This window comes from Eleutherodactylus coqui, chromosome 9 (genome assembly GCF_035609145.1).
Source record: "Eleutherodactylus coqui strain aEleCoq1 chromosome 9, aEleCoq1.hap1, whole genome shotgun sequence".
Lineage (NCBI taxonomy): Eukaryota > Metazoa > Chordata > Amphibia > Anura > Eleutherodactylidae > Eleutherodactylus > Eleutherodactylus coqui.
The window spans coordinates 101142990-101164957 of NC_089845.1; the positions used below are offsets into that span (position 1 = coordinate 101142990).

Consider the following 21968-nt stretch of genomic DNA (forward strand, 5'->3'; position numbering starts at 1 on the left):
CTACTCCTGGAGACGCGTCCCCACGGCTCTATACCCTCTACTCCTGGAGACGCGTCCCCACGGCTCTATACCCTCTACTCCTGGAGACGCGTCCCCACGGCTCTATACCCTCTACTCCTGGAGACGCGTCCCCACGGCTCTATACCCTCTACTCCTGGAGACGCGTCCCCACGGCTCTATACCCTCTACTCCTGGAGACGCGTCCCCACGGCTCTATACCCTCTACTCCTGGAGACGCGTCCCCACGGCTCTATACCCTCTACTCCTGGAGACGCGTCCCCACGGCTCTATACCCTCTACTCCTGGAGACGCGTCCCCACGGCTCTATACCCTCTACTCCTGGAGACGCGTCCCCACGGCTCTATACCCTCTACTCCTGGAGACGCGTCCCCACGGCTCTATACCCTCTACTTCTGGAGACGCGTCCTCACGGCTCTATACCCTCTACTCCTGGGGACGCGTCCCCACCTCTCTATACCCTCTACTCCTGGAGACGCGTCCCCACGGCTCTATACCCTCTACTCCTGGAGACGCGTCCCCACGGCTCTATACCCTCTACTCCTGGAGACGCGTCCCCACGGCTCTATACCCTCTACTCCTGGAGACGCGTCCCCACGGCTCTATACCCTCTACTCCTGGAGACGCGTCCCCACGGCTCTATACCCTCTACTCCTGGAGACGCGTCCCCACGGCTCTATACCCTCTACTTCTGGAGACGCGTCCTCACGGCTCTATACCCTCTACTCCTGGGGACGCGTCCCCACCTCTCTATACCCTCTACTCCTGGAGACGCGTCCCCACGGCTCTATACCCTCTACTCCTGGAGACGCGTCCCCACGGCTCTATACCCTCTACTCCTGGAGACGCGTCCCCACGGCTCTATACCCTCTACTCCTGGAGACGCGTCCCCACGGCTCTATACCCTCTACTCCTGGAGACGCGTCCCCACGGCTCTATACCCTCTACTCCTGGAGACGCGTCCCCACGGCTCTATACCCTCTACTTCTGGAGACGCGTCCTCACGGCTCTATACCCTCTACTCCTGGAGACGCGTCCCCCTTTTTTTTTCATTGTATTGAGCTCTGGAATTCCTTTGGTGGCTTTACACAGGACAACTATTGTCCAAATAATCACTCAAAAGAGTGAATGCAAATGACAAGTTGTTCTGTGTAAACACGGCCACCAACAGGATGATGAGCAAAAACTCAGTCACAAGTTGTTAGTCGATTAGTTTTAGCTCGCCTAAAAAATAGTCGCTGGCCGATTTAAGTAGCCTGGTGTAAAGTCAGTCATATTTGTTCATATTTTAACATTTAGAAATGTGTTTGCATGGAGATCTCTCCTACAAACAACATAGTATGTCGGGGAACAAGTTTAACAGATGTCGTTTGTACACCGCTGCGACGTCTCTGAGCGACTATCTGTACGTTCCTCCGTGTAAAGGTACCTTACAGTCTTCTAATCCCCACGTCTATCGGGCTGAAATAGTTTAGCAGCCTAAGATCTTGCTCTGATTGCCCCGTGTGTAAGGAGGGACGGGAGCAGGTGTAGTCTAGTGCAGGTAGACGGATTATCAAAGTCCACGCGTCTTAAAATAAAGCTCCTCCTGCTGCATTGTGCCGTTGGAGGCCGCATGTCATTGCACAGAAAAGGTGAGAGTCTGAAGTCAGCATGCTGTCTGCTCAGAAAGGTAAGAATAGGACGTGCTTCTCTTGGTAGAAGGGACCCTAGGGGCCCTGAAATCCTGCATGCAACCAACCACAGGGTTCTGAGAGAGAGAACAGAGTCCTAAATGGTGCTGGACAATGCAGATACCAGATTATTCCTTCTGGTCAGAACCTCACACTGGGCAGCTGCCGCTGATGTCAGATAATGTATGATGATGTCAGATGCTGCCGAGGCTCATTGTGTGCAGGCTGGACAATCACGGACAGCTGGCATATTAACCTACTACTGCCCTGCCACCAGACGACTCCATGACCGCCAGCCGCCTTCATGGCCTACCAACCTGCAGATCTGATCACCTGTACTTCTAGGCCCCAAGCTGTCAGGTGTTTTCATGGAGACCTTGTGGGGATCCAATTAATATCTACTGTCCATCCTGCCCAGCTGACTAGTTATATATAGATGTCGTTTCTATCACATTGCCTCTGGCAGAAATTGGGTAGTCACCGGGATCTCCCAGTAGTGCAGCCTCAGGCAGTGGACCTGGTCCTCTTGACAGAAAAATGAGAATGAGGGTTCTCTCATATGAGCGTATGCTACTGCGTATTACACGCACGTAATACGCAATACCAATTTTCGCATTGCCTTTCAATTATGCCTATCACACATGCAAAAAAGATTGCGGCATGCACTATCTTGGCACTTTTTACGCGCGCATACATGTCAAGATAGTGTATGCGTGCTTGCTGCATGCTCCCACATGCGAGATACACGCTTGGTGTGCTGCAAAAAACACTCATATGAGAGATCCCTAAAGAAAAGTTTTTCATCTACTCCAAAGTGACTCTTAGAACTTCCTTTGGATCAGTCTCGGTTATGTAGTGTGTAATCCTGGCACGTCTGCTGATGTCTTGACCGTCTAACGATGGAGGTCGTCTGTATTGATCATCTTCTGCCATGCTCTTGGTGTATTCTCCTCATCTGGGTGCGACTGCTGAAGATGAGTCCCTCTCCGTCTCACTGCAGCGGTGACCTCAAGCCGCATTTACTTAAGCTCACCATTGGCAGAGATTTCCGAGACGCCATGTACAATTCTGATGGTTATTCCTACGATGCTGTAAGTTTGGTGGTTGGGCATTGGGGTGCATTCACACTTGCATCAGGGCAGACTGCGCTATTATTTCAATTAAAAAAAAAAGGAAACCTAAATGAATGGAAGTTAACTGAAAGCTTCCTGGTTTTTGTTTTTTTTGAAAACCCATTGAAATCAACGGGGATAAACAAACGTTTAATTCCGTTTTCATTCTAGTTTCATTCCAAAAACAGAACAGACCGAAAGAATTTCAGCAGAAAGCCCCAATGCAGGTATAACTGCACCCTTATTTCTGGATTAAAAAGCATTAAACACGGGAACTCGTCCTCTTTAACTGAGGACTCGGGGTACATTCAGAGATACTAATTTTTGTGTGGATCCGCAGCAAATTGAAAGGGTGAAATCCGCTGCGGATCTGCAGCAAAAGTCCGCCCCAATGTGTCCGTTATGTGTGAATGCACCCAAGTGCATATGTGTGTACGCCCCCTGCTGAATGGAGCAGAGATCCTGGAGTCTGTAGAGTCTTCTGCCCTGGTCACCTCCTGTTCTGTAGTGACTGGTGCGGGGCCTCCGTCACTTGCGCCTCCTTGGTATACACACATACTGTAGTGGATGTGTGTGATGATGGAGAGGGTCTTCTTATCTCTGTTCAGCATGATGGTGATGAAATGGAATAGTGACCTTTTTACTAGCCGCACGAGGTGCCCCTCACCTCAAGAGGTTTAGCACAGCAGCAGTATTCTCTCTCCTGCCCTGGTAGTTTGCAACAATGTATCGGTGTGAATAAGAGGATTACCTACACTGGATACATTGTAACAAGCCCATCGTCTGTGAGCAGAACTAGTTCAGGACCAGTTTTCAGGATTATAGATAATCAGTGTTTCAATTCACTGCCAGTAAGCAGAGATCTTGAAAATGATGGTGAATGGAAACCTAACTTCTACACCTCCCTTGTTTTAAGGACGCTGCTGGATGCCTCCGTCGTCTTTGTTGCAGCATGCAGTTTCTGGCTGCCACGTGCGTGAGGTTTCGTGTTGCTGTGCCTCGCGCCTCTTATGCATACTGATTTAGCAGATCTGTACCCAGGAGATGTTCTGCTTCTGTATGGGAGCCACCTTCGCCCTCCTCCTGCCATGCGGTCACTTTTAGTTTTGTCCCTTAGTTCTTTTTCTCCCAACTTTTGAAATGTCAGAGAATTCTCAGCAGGAAGACAATAAGGGACCCCGAATAACAGCGCGCTGCCACTGGTTCCCAGGGTTACCCGGAGCGTCCCCAGTGACAAGGATGGCCGGATGTGGGAGTCATGTGGAATGCCAGGGCCTGGCACAGCAGCATTTAATAGGCTGCTCTCCTTTTATTGCAGGAGGGCTTTGTGAACGGAGACCATGTAATCAGGATGGTTTTAGGGGCCTCACTGACAGCCAGTGACTGATTAATATCCAGTTATTACCGTGTGAAAGCAGACCCTTTCCCTGGGAGTCTCCGGTCCACATGTCTCCTGGCTGGAAGCTTTATTTAGGCCCTTTCTAGGGAGGAATCCTTGTTTGGCCAGATTGGAATCGTCTCCTAATAATACCCGACCACCAGGGAGCAGCCGCCAGATGATGTGTACAGCTTGGACTGCGCTCACAGCTCGGGGCGGTCTCTATTGTGGGGGTCCCTCCTGTGTTAATGACCCTGGTAGTTTAGAGACTCTGCACTTGGGCATCAACCTTAGAGGAGCCAGTTGTATAAGAGGAGAAAATTCCAAAATTCCCCTTCTCACCTCAGCCGTCTGTTATGTGGCTCACAGCTTGGCGGCAGCCGTCTGTTATGTGGCTCATAGCTTGGCGGCAGCCGCCTATTATGTGGCTCATAGCTTGGCGGCAGCCACCCGTTATGTGGCTCATAGCTTGGTGGCATCCACCAGTTATTTGGCTCGCAGCTTGGCGGCATCCGCCATTTATGTGGCTCGCAGCTTGGCAGCATCCGCCATTTATGTGGCTCGCAGCTTGGCAGCATCCGCCATTTATGTGGCTCGCAGCTTCGCAGCAGCCGCCCATAATTGGCTCGCTCTTTAGCAGCATCCACCAGTTATGTGGCTTCAGCCTCCTGGAAGCCACCCATTATGTGGCTCGTAGCTTGGCAGCAGCCACCAGTTGTAAGGCTCACAGTTTTGGTGAAAGCTGCCAGTTTTATTGCCCACAGTTTGGTGGCAGCCGCTAGTCATATGACCCACTGCTTGCCGGCAGCTAACAGTCTTATCTTTAGCTTGGTGGCAGCTGCCAGCTCTGTGGCTCGTAGCTTGGTGGCAGCCACCTGTCAGAGGCATAACTTGAAGCTCCTGGGCCCCAATGCAAAACCTGTAACAGGACCCCCAACTATAATGCTTTATTCATAGTACTGGGCTCCCTATATGGAGAAGAGGCGTTATGGGCCCCCCAAGGCTCCTGGGCCCGGGTGCAACCGCCTCCCCTGTAGTTACGCCAGTGCCACCAGTTATATGGTCCTTAGCTTGGTTGCAGGCACCAGCTATATATGGCTCACAGTTTTATATGGTTCCCAGCTTGTTTTCAACAGCTTATCTCATTCTTACAGAACCCCGACGCCAGTGTGAACAGAACATCAGATAATTGTGTTCCCAACAGTACAACAGTAAGGGTTAATCTTTCCCTGAGCAAACACTGTAAAAAGGCAGGAATCTTGCAGTAGTTTTGGCCGTACGCCGCGGCGCGGAGGGAGGGGGGACAGCGGAGGCTTGGGGCTTTCTTTCTTGTTGCAGTGAATGGAAGCCCCCCGGCTTGTGACTTTTATCACATTCCTCCATAATTTAAGGAAATCTCAAATTATAAGAATCCAGAAGCCAAAAATCCTAAATGTCGATATCTCTTCCCTGGACATTTCTCGGGGCCCATTCACCCTTATATGGACGTATTGGTGCAGGCCTGCGATGTCCTCTGTAGCGCAGCGCCACCTGCTGGTCACAGAGGTCTATCTCTGGCTCTTCATGTCACTTGCAGCTGGTTGCTGTAAACAGATGGTTTATCTTGTATCTCGATTGTTCGGAGCTGATCCGTCACACGACTTCCTGACGGGATTACATTGCGGCGATATGAACCCGCGGCGCGCCAGCAGCACGGATGTTCACGGCTTCGTGACTAACTAAAGCCAAACCGAACTCGGCAAAGACGGGTAATCCATGTATGTGTCCTCCAGAGGGCGCCATCTGCCCAGGCGAGGAAAAGGCGCAGCTACCAGGAACCAAACCCATTATACTGTTATTATCCACCATTAACCCCTTGCTGACGGGGATTCTTTGTGGCAGTTTTTAGTGATTTGTCGCTCTTGCTGTTTTTTGTTTTGTTTGCTTTATTATTATTTTCCCTTTATTTACACGTATTTGAACATATTTTGATGCCATCACTAAATCTCCCCAAATGTACAAAGTTTATTTAAATTGCGTCAAATTTTTAAATCTCAGATGTGGTAGGATATAGAGAGGTACAGCAAGCCTATTATACTACATGTGACCGTCGCTTTTCCTAACGCCACTTCACAGTTACCGGACATGCACACCGATGTAATGTATAGAAAATAGCGCATGTATTTTAATAAATGTAATGGGGGAGGGGTCTTATAATAGTCCACTGAGTATTATAAGGTCTTTATTCTTTCCATCTATGAAGCGCTTCCTCTTCTGAAGGGCACCCCGCTTGTAGAAGGGCGCCCCCAGAGTGGCAGAGGCAGGTGTGGGGGCTGTGTACTTCAGCCCGTCCCTGCGTCCTTCTTAAAGGGCAGATATAAACGGCTATACAAGTGTTTCTGGGCACAAGGCGCTATAACTCAGTGTCCACATATGTTTGCTGACACACACATATATAGAATATCTGTATATTTAGGTCTCGCTAAGATCGTATTTACACTGGCGGGTGTGATATCGGTCCGAGAAGCTGGGACCGATATCGCACTCTTGAATCTATGATCTCCATTCAATGCGTTTTTGCTAGTCAGTGTTATGTCGGCAGACAACGGGCGTGCGGTTCCCTGTGCCCTCCATATTTGGACTCTGTATGACATGCGTTTTTCAGATTTGAAAAATAAAAACTGAAACGAGTCCAATTTTTTTTAATGCATCTACTAAAGAAAAAAAACACCAAAAAGCGGCCCGCACGCATATGGGATCCGCGTGCTGTCGGGTTTTATTCTCTCCCCATCAACGTAAATGGGCAGGTCCTGTGCGTAAAACATCCAAATAATGCATGTCCGTGTCTGCGTGGAAAAACTCGGTCGTATGTTGCACCCTATATAATATGGGTCCGTACGCTGTCCGTGTGTAGTCCGTTTTCTATGGACTACAGATGGATGAAAGAAACGCTAGTGTGCCGGAGGCCTAACCGGAGTACTGGTGTTGTAGGACGTCTCATATGGAGAGTTTGGGAGAGATCCGGCGTCTTCAGAATCTGAAGTATAGTCTATGTAATAGATGTGTCCTCCTAGTGTGGTATGTGTGTGAGGGGTTAACTGGATATTGGGGTGCCTGTTATTACATGGGGTATGGAGTATCCAAATATCTCTCTTATTAGTATAGGTGTGGGGGGCTATATTTTGAGTATAGGGGGGTGCAGGGTTTAGAGCTGTGTGTTCTCCATGAGGTAGTGGCTGACACGGATCTGGCGGTGACTCACTACGCCGATTCTGTTTGATTGGGGCGGGCGTTGTCTCATAAGGTAAATAGATCTTAATCTAGATGAATGTTATAAAATCCATTTGATCCTCTCTCATGAGTGCTGCCAAAAACTGTACTGCTCTGTTATATACTGTGCATCATATAGGCTGCTCTATTGTATACAGTGCTGCCATCTGATGTGCTGCTCTGTAATACACAGTGCTGTAATATACAGTGTTATAATCTACAGTGCTGCCATACAGTGTGCTGCTCTATGGTACACAGTGCTGCCATATGGCATGCTGCTCTGTAATACACAGTGCTATAATATACAGTGTTATAATACACAATGCTGCCATACAGTGTGCTGCTCTATGGTACACAGTGCTGCCATATGGCATGCTGCTCTGTAATACACAGTGCTGTAATATACAGTGTTATAATCTACTGTGCTGCCATACAGTGTGCTGCTCTATGGTACACAGTGCTGCCATATGGCATGCTGCTCTGTAATACACAGTGCTGTAATATACAGTGTTATACACAATGCTGCCATAAAGCGTGCTGCTCTATTGTACACAGTGCTGCCATATAGTGTGCTGTTCTATTATATACAGTGCTGCCATGTAACGTGCTGCTATATCAAATATAGTGCTGCCATATAGTGTGCTGTTCTATTGTACACAGTTCTGTCATACAGCGTGCTGCTCTATCATACAGAGTGCTACCATATAGCATGCTGCTCTTTCATAGACAGTGCTACCATATAGTGCAATGCTCTATAGTACACAGTGCGGTAATATACAGGAGGCTGCTGGGTAATATACAGTCATATAGACTGATCTATAATATACAGTGCTGCCATATAATGTGCTGACCTATAATCTGCAGTGTTATAATATAACTATGTCGCTATGTAATATACAGAGATATAATATAGACTGCTGTGTAATATACAAGGATATGATATAGGATGCTGTGTAATATACTGGAATATGATATAGGATGCTGTTTCATATACAGGAATATGATATAGGATGCTATGTAATATACAGAGATATAATATAGGCTGCTGTGTAATATACAGGAATATGATATAGGATGCTATGTAATGTACAGAGATTTAATATAGGCTGCTGTGTAATATACGGGGATATAGTATAGGCTTCTGTGTAATATACAGGGATATGATATAGGCTGCTGTACGTGCTGTTTCCTGACATCCTCCTCTATAACATGCAGCATCCTCCATCTGCCGTCCCGTATAACATCCCCTATTGTATAATATTAGCTGCTGTATATTTGCAGTGTAATATACACCTGTCCATCACCCGGACCCTCCCTGGCTATATATAGGGAGCGTCTCGTGTGCCTGTATGATGCTGCTTCCTGTTCTGGACCCGCTCACCACGGAGACGCAGTAAATATTATGACCTAGAGGTCCCCCCCCCCCCCTCCCTGCCGTCTCCAAGATCCAAAGTGCAAAACTCAGGAAGATTTCCTACAACTTGTCTGTGTGTGTGACCGCCGCCGTGGGTGTATGTCACCGGCCCGGGGGCCATAATGCAGCTTGTCGTAGACCGGCTTGTGTGTCCTTCCGGTGGACTGGCGGACCGGTATGGTGGACTGCGCCTCGCTGTGCGGAGCTGCTGCATTTCTTACATGGCAGCCGATGTGTGACATTCAGTATACGGACTAATTGCCAGGCTGCACCTTTAGAGCCTAAACAGATGGGCGCATGCGCTACTGCGCTCCCCGCTAAGGAGTGTATCCGCACATGAACCCGGGTTCTTTATTTAGTTTTTGACTATTCAAACTCTGCGCTATTGCTGGCGCGTTGCTAAAAAAACCGGGAAGATAAGTACTGCACTATTTACTCGTGCGAAGTATTAAGGACAAGTCCTAGCTTTTCTCGCAAGTAGTATTTAGGTGCGAGAATCCCGCTAGTGAAAATTTAAACCATTGGAATCAATAGGGTTTTTTTGCGTTCTATTATGCGGCCGTGATTTTCATGGCCCCGTAACGGGACTAAACCCGCCCCCCCCCGCCCCATGCGTTCGAGCCCTTAGGCTGTGTTTCCATATGGCACTTACTAGGGCGTTTTTATATACGTGTTAATTCCACATCAAGAGCGCTGCTGACAACCGTAAGCTCTTTACTGCAAATCGCCGCGGTTTTGATTTTGCGTTTTTCCAGCTGATCAGATTAAAATGCTGTGCTTCACCTATAGAAGCAGATTGCTCGAAAACATCATCGCGAAACCCTGGCCTTTTGCGGTAAATGGGAGCAGTTTTCAACAGCGGTTTTCTATGTGCAGTAAACTGTATGTTCACATGGCGGAATCAGGCGTGTATTTTACCACGGAGATTCCGCCTTAGAGAACCGTGGCTAAGCCGCGAATATAGCCATACGCATGGGCAAAATCCATGTCGGGATTATCTGATGCGCTGATTCACATTGCGGGTATGTTCACACGCTGGATTCCTCCTGTAGAACCACAGCTGACATCCGCGGTTATTCTGCGTCCGTTTTTGCCGCGGATCCCAGTGCATATTTAGTCTTATCAATGGGCAAAAATCCATGTGTGGAATTTCTGCCGTGTTTTCGCACGAATCCACTAAGTGACGTCACTTCTTTTCGTGGAAACGTGGGAAATTCTGTGTGCAGATTTTGCCGAATGACAAGGCTAAGTCAGCATGCGGATCCATCACAAAAACCGCGGCAGAATATCTGCGGTGGTGGAATCCGCCTTGTGAACGTACCCCAGCGGGCAGGAGATTGTGCGGAATTTCCGACTAAAGAAGTAGCTTGTTGTAAAAACACGGCGGAGGTTCCGCAGGCAGAGGCTGCCCGTTTACAAGGATAAATCCGCACGCGATCCGTGGAAAAAGCGGTCAGATTTCAGCCAGGTGGAACCCGTCGTGTACGTAACCTCGGGGTATGTTTAGGCAGCGGAATTCACCCCTGCCACGTCCATTCCACCTCTAAAAACCGGATCAGTGTCTGCGTCTGGTTCCGCCGTGTGAACATACCCTAACATGGCCTTACAGGGGGGTCACTGACCGCTGTTCGTTTCTGACTGTCGCGGTCCACACACCTTTCCCCCCAGCAGCACTGACTTGTTGGGAAGGTCGGGCTCAGATGTTCCATGACTCCGGCCCAGGATCCGCAGACATGACGGGCGGGGGCAGGGGTGTTGGGCAGCGCACCAAGAATTTAGCCTGACGATGCAACTTTTTGATGTTTTGTAAGGATGATGAAATTCGGCAATACCCCGCTGGGCTGTTATAGCACCGAAGGCTGAAAACCGTCATAGATGGCCCTAGAGCTGTATGCGCTGTATTCCGTATCCTCCTGAGGCGGAGTATATACCTGTATCTGAGCTGTGTGTAGAAGTCGTCACACAATGTATATAGTTATACAGATCCTAGTTAGCGAGGATTAACCCTTTATCGTGTCTCTGGGGTCTTCAGTAGTCCCTCCTGGTTCCCTGCTGGGATGCCTGCTGGGGGCTATGTAAATCAGCAGGATCCTGACAGCCACATGCTGCTTCTGTATATAGATATTTACACATGATAAGCCCAGGGCGATCCATGCTAGAAGTTACAGCTGTCAGTGTGTGCCCGGCCTGGGCCATTAACACAGAGCACGCCATGCCGGGCACATCTGCTGATGGCATCATGGGCCTAACCGGGCTGTCACTAGTTATGGGGCTTCATCTTATACCCCAACCGTATATATGCTCGGTGCTGTACAAGAACAAGTGCTGTTCTCAGATGTGATTCATATAAGCGAGCTTTGCATCACAAAAGCCTATAGATACTGTACAGGATATGGACACCCCATAGATGCCTATAGATACTGTACAGGATATGGACACCCCATAGATGCCTATAGATACTGTACAGGATATATCCACCCCATGAAAACCTATAGATACTGTACAGGGTATGTACACCCTATAGATGCCTATAGATACTGTACAGGGTATGGACACCCCATAGATGCCTATAGATACTGTACAGGATATATCCACCCCATAAAAGCCTATATATACTGTTCAGGCTATGTACACCCCATAGATGCCTATATATACTGTACAGGGTATATCCACCCAGTGAAAGCCTATATATACTGTTCAGGCTATGTACACCCCATAGATGCCTATATATACTGTACAGGGTATGTACACACTATTGATGCCTATAGATACAGTACAGGATATATCCACCCAGTGAAAGCCTATAGATACTGTACAGGGTATGTACACCCTATAGATGCCTATAGATACACTATAGGATATGTGTGCCCTACAGAAGCCTATAAGTACTGTACAGCATACCTATGCCCTATAGAAGTTTATAGATACTCTACAGGATATGTCTATGCCGTAAAAGACTAACGATGCTGTACAGTATGCATCTCTCCTGTAGATGTCTGTAGATGCGGTACTGGTAATGTGATCCGCGGTGGATTACTGCGCAGCCGCCACGTCTGTATTCGCCTTCTGTCTGTATCGCTATATAGGATGGTAATTGGCTCGTTGTTTTGTCCAACTTGATTTCTCCATCTCTTTAGATCAAATCGTAGATGAGAGGATGATGGAGGTAACCGAAAGTGAGGGTCAAATAATGGGGGGGGGATAAAGATTTTTTGGAAGGTGACTGCATGTCACCCATGGATAAGGTGTTGGGGGGTACAGGGTGCTGGCAGTGGGGGAGGCTCCATGTCAACCCCCGGATAAAGTGTTGGGGGTACAGGGTGATGCAGTGAGGAGGCTGCATGTCACCCCCGGATAAAGTGTTGGGGGTACAGGGTGATGCAGTGAGGAGGCTGCATGTCACCCCCGGATAAAGTGTTGGGGGTACAGGGTGATGCAGTGAGGAGGCTGCATGTCACCCCCGGATAAAGTGTTGGGGAGACAGGGTGATGGCAGTGAGGAGGCTGCATGTCACCCCCGGATAAAGTATTGGGGGTACAGGGTGATGGCAGTGAGGAGGCTGCATGCCACCCCCTGATAAAGTGTTGGGGGACAGGGTGATGGTAGTGAGGCTACATGTCACCCCCGGATAAAGTGTTGGGGGGGACAGGGTGATGGCAGTGAGGAGGCTGCATGTCACCCCTGGATAAAGTGTTGGGGGGGACAGGGTGATGGCAGTGGGGGAGGCTGCATGTCACCCCGGATAAAGTATTGGGGGGACAGGGTGATGGCAGTGAGGAGGCTGCATGTCACCCCCGGATAAAGTGTTGGGGGGACAGGGTGATGGCAGTGAGGAGGCTGCATGTCACCCCCGGATAAAGTGTTGGGGGGACAGGGTGATGGCAGTGGGGAGGCTGCATGTCACCCCGGATAAAGTATTGGGGGGACAGGGTGATGGCAGTGAGGAGGCTGCATGTCACCCCCGGATAAAGTGTTGGGGGGACAGGAGGTCAGCCCCGGATATTGCAGAGTTAATATAGTGTTTGAATTTTGCTGACTGATAAAAAAATGAAACCTGATCCCAGGAGCTGATGCTTCGTTTTCTGAGTTCAGCTCACCCCCTGCTGCTCCCCAAAACTTGCATGACTTGTACTCATTTGTTCTCTTTATTTTGGGGTGGGGGTTTGACTTGCTCTTCCTGCCTTCCATTATCAGACGATTCGTAGACGATGTTCATCCTGGGTGGTTGTGGAGATGGCTAAGATATAGGATAATAACTTCCTACACAGCTCACTCCTGCCGCTCCGCACCCCATAATGCAATCATTTTGGAAGCTTTTCATGAAATTGCGACTTTTTATACATTTTGCTGGTCATCAGTCTGATTTTCCTGCACCCCGAGAGCTGCTCTGAAATCCTGCAAAGCTTTCCCGACCGGTGGATTCATGACTGGCACCAAAATCCTGTGGAGAATGGACCTGGATGAACCCCAGCGGAGCCCGATAGCCTGATGGGGGGTGGCGCAGAATAAAGCCGTCTCTGAGGTATGAGGCACGTGGTGCCTCCTGGTAATATGCTCCTACATCCTGGTGATGATCACTGACAGATCAGCTTACTTACCTTCTTCCTGACTGAACTTGATGTAGAAATGATCGGACATCAGCGTGTCTTGGAGCGTTCTACATATATTATATCATTAGCAGCTCATGTCACAGCTTGTGTGTCTCTGTTGGCTGATTTATTAAAGGGCTTTCCGTGCTTGTCTGTGGAGCTTGCGATCTACAGGGCAGCATTGAGGTCTGGGAGTGTGACGTCTGGTAGCAGCTGCTGTGGTATTATTTATCTGTCACCTCCCTGCCGTCTAGGAATATACACTTGTATATATGTATATCTCCCGCTTGTCATGCAGCGGAGCCGTCACTTTAACTGTTTGCTTTGCGGGGACTTGTCACTGTGAGTAAAGGGTGTGTGGTGAGGGATTTCGGCAGCTGCAAACTTTGTGAGGAACCCGGTGCACGGCAGCGTTTGACTGCCCACGTGGCACTGATGGTATCGGTATGCCATTCATGTCCTTCCTACCACCTCGGCCGGGGGGCCGCTTTCCACTTGATAAGCTCTGCAATTTTTTTGGGAGATCTTTCCACAAATGACCGGTATCTGTCATAAGGTGTAACAAATGTGCTCCGCCGGACAGGAGGTATGGCACGAATATGTGCTGTACAGACTGCCCACGGCGCAAGCATCCCTGGTGCTGAATGGGCATGGTACTGGAAGGGGTGGGATTGGCAGCCGTGGTTGGATTCCTGCTCCCTCCCTCCGTAAGTGCCTGTATGACTGGAGGGCGTGTGAGAGCGCGCGTGTTTCACTCTCACACTCTCTCTCTCCTCCTGTGCATTTTGCACAGTCTCGCTGGACTTCAGCTGTCTCTTTCCTCTGTCCAGTCTCTCTCACAGCCGGAGGTGGAGTCACTAAGGCTCTCCAGAAACTGAGGAGGGGGGAGAAGTGCAGGGAGGACACTAGCAAAAAAAACTTTCTGCTCTCTCAGTGCAGGGATTACTGCGGAGCGCAGACGCTTCTCCCTGTAGAGACCGTCATCCAGGGAGATCAGCTGGATTGTTGACTCAAGGACGTTCCTGCTCCTTATTTATTCTTCTTTTTAGTGCACAGACTGCACCCTTTGTCTTCTGCACTTGTACTGAGCCCAGATAACCAAGATGGTGGCAGGGATGCTGATGCCACTTGACCGCCTGCGTGCGATCTACGAAATTCTTTTCCGCGATGGAGTTATGGTGGCCAAGAACGACGAGAGGCCGCAGAGTCGCCATGCCGAGGTTCCCGGAGTCACTAACCTGCAGGTAACCAAAGCAATGGGCTCGCTGAAATCACGTGGGTTCGTCAGAGAAACCTTTGCATGGAAGCATTGTTACTGGTACCTTACCAATGAGGGCATTGTCTATTTGCGCCAATATCTCCATCTTCCTCCCGAAATTGTGCCTGCATCTCTACAAAGGGTGAGACGTCAGACTGCTCCCCCAGGATTACCTCGGAGGACACCTGCTGCACATGTTCAAGAAGTCCGCGGTCCCACGTCTTATGTTCCAAAACCCCAGGCTGATTTTGAGAGGCAAGAGTATCGCAGGAGAGAAGAAACTTTGCCCCAGAGAGCTCAAGACCCCTTGCATGGCTCCCTCAAGTCCCACGTGCTGGAGAACAGCTGTCAAGAAGGTGGGTGGCAGAGATGGATGCAACGAGATGAGCAGGCCAGTAATAAGAGGGGAACAAGTTATACTAGTTTGAATAGTTTAGAGGAGAAGTGGGGGACCAAGCAAACTCCTAGGAGGGAAGAGACTAAGAAAATACATGTAGGAGAGCAAGAGATAGCCGGGTACGAGAGGAGGGGACACTTGGGGACATCTTCCTCTGATCTCTGGACAGATGAGATGATGTTCAGGGGGGGAGCACAAGGGCCTAGAAAAGAAGAAATCTCCAGGAGAAGGGGAGTGACAGAAAATGCTGCAATGATGATAGCTTCAGGTTCAGTTGTCTCATATGGGAGACCGGAGCTGAAGAGGGAGGAGAACGTAGCAAGGGAGGAAAAGGTAGAATCCAAGCAGGTTGTCAGTAGAGCAGGCTTCATGTCAGAGCCCCAAAATGCTGCTAAATGGTCCAGCTCCAAAGTGGTCCAAAAATCGGAAGAGTCCAGAGTAGTCTTTACTGAGAAACCTGTGGAGGTCCATGTAGTGTCCTCTGTACTATCCACTGACACAACCCTAGAGGTCAGTTTCCATGAGAAGGGGGTAAAGCTGGTTAGTGAGAAGGTCCCAGTGCAGAAGAAAGCATTGGGCCAGGAGTCTAAGGGGCAATTAATACAACAAGCTAAAGAAAAGGTGACAGATGAGGTAGTGAAGGTCTCGAGTTCACCTAATGCTGCCTTTGACAAGCAACAAGTAGAGGCCACACAAGAGGTTAAACAGCAGGGAAGGAAGAATATAGCCGACAAATATGTAGAAGACAGAGTAGTGACTCAAACCCATGTGCTTGCCGACTGCAAACCTGCAGCTGAGCAGGAAAGTGAGAAGCTGCAAATAATAAAGCAGAAGCATCAGAGAGAGGAGGAGCTTAATGTCACTGCTGGTCCAATGACTGCAACACTAGAGCCTCCCAATACAGAGACCAAGGTAGAAGAGAAAAGGGGCCAAAAAAAGAAAGGGAAGGAAGGAGCTGCTGACAACCAGAGTAACCTAACGACCGAACCCAAAAAGACCCTAAAACAAAGTGTTAGTACGAGGGAAGAGGTAAAAATTGAGCTAAAAAAGGGGCATGGAAAAACTGGGAAGAAAGGGGCTGATGACGAACTGAAGGAGACCCAAAAACTCAGTGTTAGTACAAGTGAAGAAGTAAAAAGTGAGCCAAAGAAGGGACAGGGAAAGACTGGGAAGGAAATGGTTGCTGTAAAATCCAAGGAGATCCAAAAATTGAGTGTCAGTATAAGTGAAGGGGTAAAAAGTGAACCAAAGAAAGAGGCAGCTATAGACGTCACAACTAAGTTGGTTCTAGAGAGCGAGTCTTCAAAAACTAAGCAAGGGAAATCTAAAAAGGTAGACACTAGTGAGGGTGCAGCCAAACTAAGCGGGCTTACTCAGGGGTCCTCAGAACAAGGGAAGGCTAGAGAGGACGACAGACTAGAACTCATAGCACAGAGGCAGAATGTAAAGGACGAGGGTGTCACCAGTATACCTGTTGAGACAGAACAGGAGGGCGGGCAGGACAAGGATAAGAAGGGGTCCAAGGGTAAAAGTAAGAAGGCCAAAAAAGAGGCTGTAGACTTGCCAAAGACAGATGCCCATGACATCTCTGCCACCCTCCCACCACTGAAAGAGGTGAAACATGAGTTACTCTCTCAGGAAGAAGTTGAGACTAAAACTAAACAAAAGTCTAAAAACAAGCAAGAAAATGTTAGCAAAGAGTCTTTATTTGAAGATCAACCTTCTGCTCTGGTGACCAACAGCCATGTGCTTGTGGAGAAAAGACAAAACAATAGGTCCAATCTACAAGAGCTCTACAAAGGAGCAGATATCTCAGAACAGAAGGACACTGAGGAGCAGCCCATTGAGGTCAAGAAAGTGACTAGTCAAGAAGACCAATCGTCTTCAGGTACTTCTTCCCAGAATCCCTCAATGCCCAAGAAACGGGAAGAGGAAACAGTCCTAAAAATGACAGCTGTTCACCAGAGTGTGTCTGTAACCTTAACTTCTCATAAGACCATTGAGCAAGGAGTCAAACATCAAGAATTTGAAGACTCCTGGATGACCTCCAAAGCTGGTACCAGAACAGATGGGCAGATAGAAGGTACTGGTAGAAAGGAAACCAAGGCCGACAAAGGTGTGATTATTCTAGAATCTCATGTAGATGATATTTCTGCTGGAACTGAAAAGGTCACGGAGTCCAAAAAGTCTCCAGACTCCCAAGAAAAGGTCGGTACTGTAAAGGGAACAGTCACCCTTACCCAGAAGTCTTCAAAATCCATGATGGAGGAACTCCATACTGCAAAGGAAATAATCAATCTTACTCCGAAACCTCCACAATCGAAGGGTGAAATCAAGACTGTGAAGGAAATTGTTACTCATACCCATAAACCTCCAGAATCCAAGGTAGATGAACTCCATACTGTAAAGGAAACCATGACACTTACCAAAAAACCTGCAGAATCCAAAGAAGCTAAGACTGTAAAGGAACCTGTCAGCGTTAAAAAGACACCTTCACCATCCAAGGAAGAAGTCAAGGAAACTGTCAGCATTACCCATAAACCTCCAGAATCCAAGGTAGATGAACTCCATACTGTAAAGGAAACCATGACACTTACCAAAAAATCTGGAGAATCCAAAGAAGCTAAGACTGTAAAGGAACCTGTCAGCGTTAAAAAGACACCCTCACCATCCAAGGAAGTAGTCAAGGAAACTGTCAGTATTGGCCATAAACTTCCAGAATCCAAGGTAGATGAACTCCATACTGTAAAGGAAACCATGACGCTTACCAAGAAACCTGCAGAATCCAAAGAAGCTAAGACTGTAAAGGAACCTGTAAGCGTTAAAAAGACACCCTCAACATCCAAGGAAGTAGTCAAGGAAACTGTCAGCATTAGCGATAATCTTCCAGAATCAAAGGTAGATGAACTCCATACTGTAAAGGAAACCATGACGCTTACCAAGAAACCTGCAGAATCCAAAGAAGTTGTTAAGACTGTAAAGGAACCTGTCAGCATTACCCATAAACCTCCAGAATCCAAGGTAGATGAACTCCATACTGTAAAGGAAACGATGACACTTACCAAGAAACCTGCAGAATCCAAAGAAGCTAAGACTGTAAAGGAACCTGTCAGCGTTAAAAAGACACCTTCACCATCCAAGGAAGAAGTCAAGGAAACTGTCAGCATTACCCATAAACCTCCAGAATCCAAGGTAGATAAACTCCAGACTGTAAAGGAAACTGTTACCCTTACCCAGAGTTCTCTTGAGTCCAAAGTGGAGAAACTTCAGACTGTATCAAGAACTGTCACCCTTACCCAAATCTCGTCAGAATCTAAAAGAGAAGCAGTCAGTTCTAAAACTTTAACCACTAACCCTCCAGAGTCCAAAGAGAAGGAACTACGAACCGTGTCTGAAACCATCATCCTTACCCAGAAAGCACCAGGGTCCACTATGGAGAAAAGGGAAGCTGTAGCCGAACCACCCAAACGTGAACGTTCTCCTCTTCCTGCAGATGATATAGAATCTACTCCTGAAGAAGGTAGGTGCAGAGACCTCCATGTTAATGAAGCACCCCAGGGTTGGCGAAGTGGGGTGGCTACAATTTTCTGAACCCCTAATATTCCATAATGGAAACGTGAGCAGCTTGTCCTGGTGACACTAGAAGTAGTCCCTGAGCTGGACACATCTGACCGGCTTAAAGGATAGGCTCCCTTTTGAGAGCATCTCACCTGTGTGATGGCTTATCTAAGTAGTCCCCAAATATGCAGATTAGGGGGCACAGGTAGGGAGCGAGTATCACTACTATAAGAGAGGTTTCGAGACTATTCACATGCTGCGATCTAAATGCTTTTTTGCAAAATCACAGCAAAAAATGTAACTTTATGGCTAAGCGTGAATTCCTTTTTGTTATACTTGCATGATTTGGTCGGTATGGGACCATCCCGGGGGTCGTGGGATCGCCTCATCTCTAGCTTGTAATAATCATATAATGAAAAATTCAGTGGCTTTCCAATAAACTTCGGGGCACATTTATTAAACAGTTTATGCCAGGTTTCTGATGTATAAAAGTTGTACATTTTGGCAAATAGCATCCTCTGCTCCAAAACATGCAAATTTTAGCTCTCTTATGCTTGCCGCAGCTCTTTTTTAAAATTTAAAGTGGGCGGGGCTTAGCATTGACTGCACGTGGTTCATCAGATTTACTGTATTTTAGGGCCCATTTACATGGGTGTATTTCACGGACAGCACACGGACCCATTCTAGCCCGTGGGCATCGGACAGCACTAGGTGTCTGTGTGCTGTCTGATGCGGGTTGCGCCTGAGAATTTCGGGCACAACTTGCATTTACATTATGAGGCTTGCGCCACTTAATACATTTGTCACACTTCACTGTAGTGCAAACTGTTTGTAGACTGACATATAAAATGCCGGTCTTAGTAGATCTGCCCCATATGTTTCAGTTCCTTACCAGATCTCTGCTTTCTGTCAGTGAATAAAACCTTGCTTACAACCAATGGGCTGAGCTGCCCCCTCAGCTGCTGGGATAGTTATAACAGTGTATTGGTGTAAAGCGTTTATACCAGACCCTCAGCAGGTTATGAAGGGTTTTTAGCCTTCATCCATTCCACTGACAGCAAGCAGAGATCTGTTGAGCAGTTGCAGAACTCTTCAATGCATGTTGATAAAGTTTCCTTCACATGATTGGATGGTGTCTCGGATGTCTTGTATCTTCTGTCTCCGTGCGGTGGGGTCTTGTGGAGTAGTCCGCCAGGGGGCTCGTGCTACTACATAGAGGAGTATGTGGCTCAGGGACCTGGAGAAGATCCAAGCATTACTCGGCTCTTAAGTATGAGACTGTGCTACACGACAGACTGGCGGCGGAATATGGAGGCCGCGTAATCATCAGAACTATGTCAGAGGCGCAGGAGCGGGGGTGTCAAGTAAGTGAGACTTCTTCAGGGCTGCTGCTGGAATCAGCTGTAAGGTCTATGGGAAGCTACAGTGAATGTACTGGTGCTGGAGACCGTTATCACCCCCTTATTCCACCCAATCTACCCTTGTCACCTAAACTGAGGGGTAACCTCCAGTAATAACCCCCTTATTATCCTCCACCTGATACTGCCACCTGTGCTGGCGGTAACCTCCTGCACTTATCGCTTATTATACACCCCACCTGCTTCTACCCTCTGTTCTGGGGGTAACCTCCTGTAATTAGCCTCTTGTTATATCCCACCTACCCCTATCATCTGGTCTGGGGGTAACCTCTGTAATTACCCCATTATTATACCCCACCTTCCCCTAGTACCTGTTCTGGGGGTGACCTCCAGTAATTACCCCCTTATTACACCCCATCTGGTCCAACCACCTCTTCTTGGGGTAACCTCCTGTAATTACCCCCTTATTACACCCTACCTGCCCCTAGCATCTGTTCTGGGGGTAACCTCCTCTAATTACCCCCTTATTACACTCATCTGTGTGGTGTAATTACCTTCTTATTACACCACACCTGCCCCTACCACCTGTGATGGGGGTAACCTCTTGTAATTTTACCCCCTTATTACACCCCACCTGCCCCTACCACCTGTGATGGGGGTAACCTCCTGTAATTACCGCCTTATTACACCCCACCTGCCCCTACTACCTGTGCTGAGGGTAACCTCCTGTAAATACCCCCTTATTACACCCCACCTGCCCCTACTATCTGTTCTGGGGGTAACCTCCTGTAATTACCCCCTTATCACACCCCACTTGCCCCTACCTCCTGTTCTGGTGGTAACCTCCTGTAATTACCCCCTTATCACACCCCACTTGCCCCTACCTCCTGTTCTGGCGGTAACCTCCTATAATTACCCCCTTATCATACCCCACTTGCCCCTACCACCTGTTCTGGCGGTAACCTCCAGTAATTACCCCCTTATTACACCCCATCTGGTCCAACCACCTCTTCTTGGGGTAACCTCCTGTAATTACCCCCTTATTACACCCCACCTGCCCCTAGCATCTGTTCTGGGGGTAACCTCCTCTAATTACCCCCTTATTACACTCATCTGTGTGGTGTAATTACCTTCTTATTACACCCCACCTGCCCCTACCACCTGTGATGGGGGTAACCTCCTGTAATTACCCCCTTATTACACCCCACCTGCCCCTACTACCTGTGCTGAGGGTAACCTCCTGTAAAATACCCCCTTATTACACCCCACCTGCCCCTACTATCTGTTCTGGGGGTAACCTACTGTAATTACCCCCTTATCACACCCCACATGCCCCTACCATCTGTTGTGGGGGTAACCTCCTGTAATTACCCCCTTATCACACCCCACTTGCCCCTACCTCCTGTTCTGGCGGTAACCTCCTGTAATTACCCCCTTATCACACCCCACTTGCCCCTACCTCCTGTTCTGGCGGTAACCTCCTATAATTACCCCCTTATCATACCCCACTTGCCCCTACCACCTGTTCTGGCGGTAACCTCCAGTAATTACCCCCATACCACCTGTGCTGGGGGTGACCCCCTGTAAGTACCCCCTTATTACACCCCACCTACCTCTACCATCTGTGCTGAGGATGACCCCTGTGATCACTACCTAATTACATCTTTGATGGGAGTGACACCCTGTAACTACCCCCTTATTACAACCCCTTATTACAACCTCCTGTGATCTGCCCCTACCACGTGTGTCGTAGAAGAACTTCCTGTAATCATCTCTGTTGGCGGTAACCTCCTGTAATTGCCCCTTATTACAACCCACCTGCCCCTAATACCTGTTCTGGGGGCAGCTACCTGTAACCATGTGCTAGTCTGATAGACACATTAAAGCTATGATGTCATTAGTACGCAGGACAGTGGTGCAATGACATCACCGTAAATTCCCCATGAAGTAATCGGACTCCATTA

General features: G+C 48.4%; 1 protein-coding gene across 7 annotated transcripts in view; it reads left to right on the forward strand.

Moving 5' to 3' along the window:
* Positions 1-21968, forward strand: part of PLEC (plectin) — a 151165-nt gene that overhangs the window by 31311 nt on the left and 97886 nt on the right. For 3 of the 7 annotated variants that reach the window (XM_066578159.1, XM_066578158.1, XM_066578160.1), the window contains exon 1: positions 14409-18608. The exons of 2 other annotated variants lie outside the window; for them this stretch is intronic. In XM_066578159.1, the coding sequence (XP_066434256.1) occupies positions 14537-18608 (4072 nt within the window). In that variant the 5' untranslated portion in view covers positions 14409-14536. Of the gene's footprint in view, positions 1-14407; positions 18609-21968 lie in introns of those variants that run through there. 2 more of the 7 variants (XM_066578155.1, XM_066578157.1) reach the window with 1 other exon arrangement.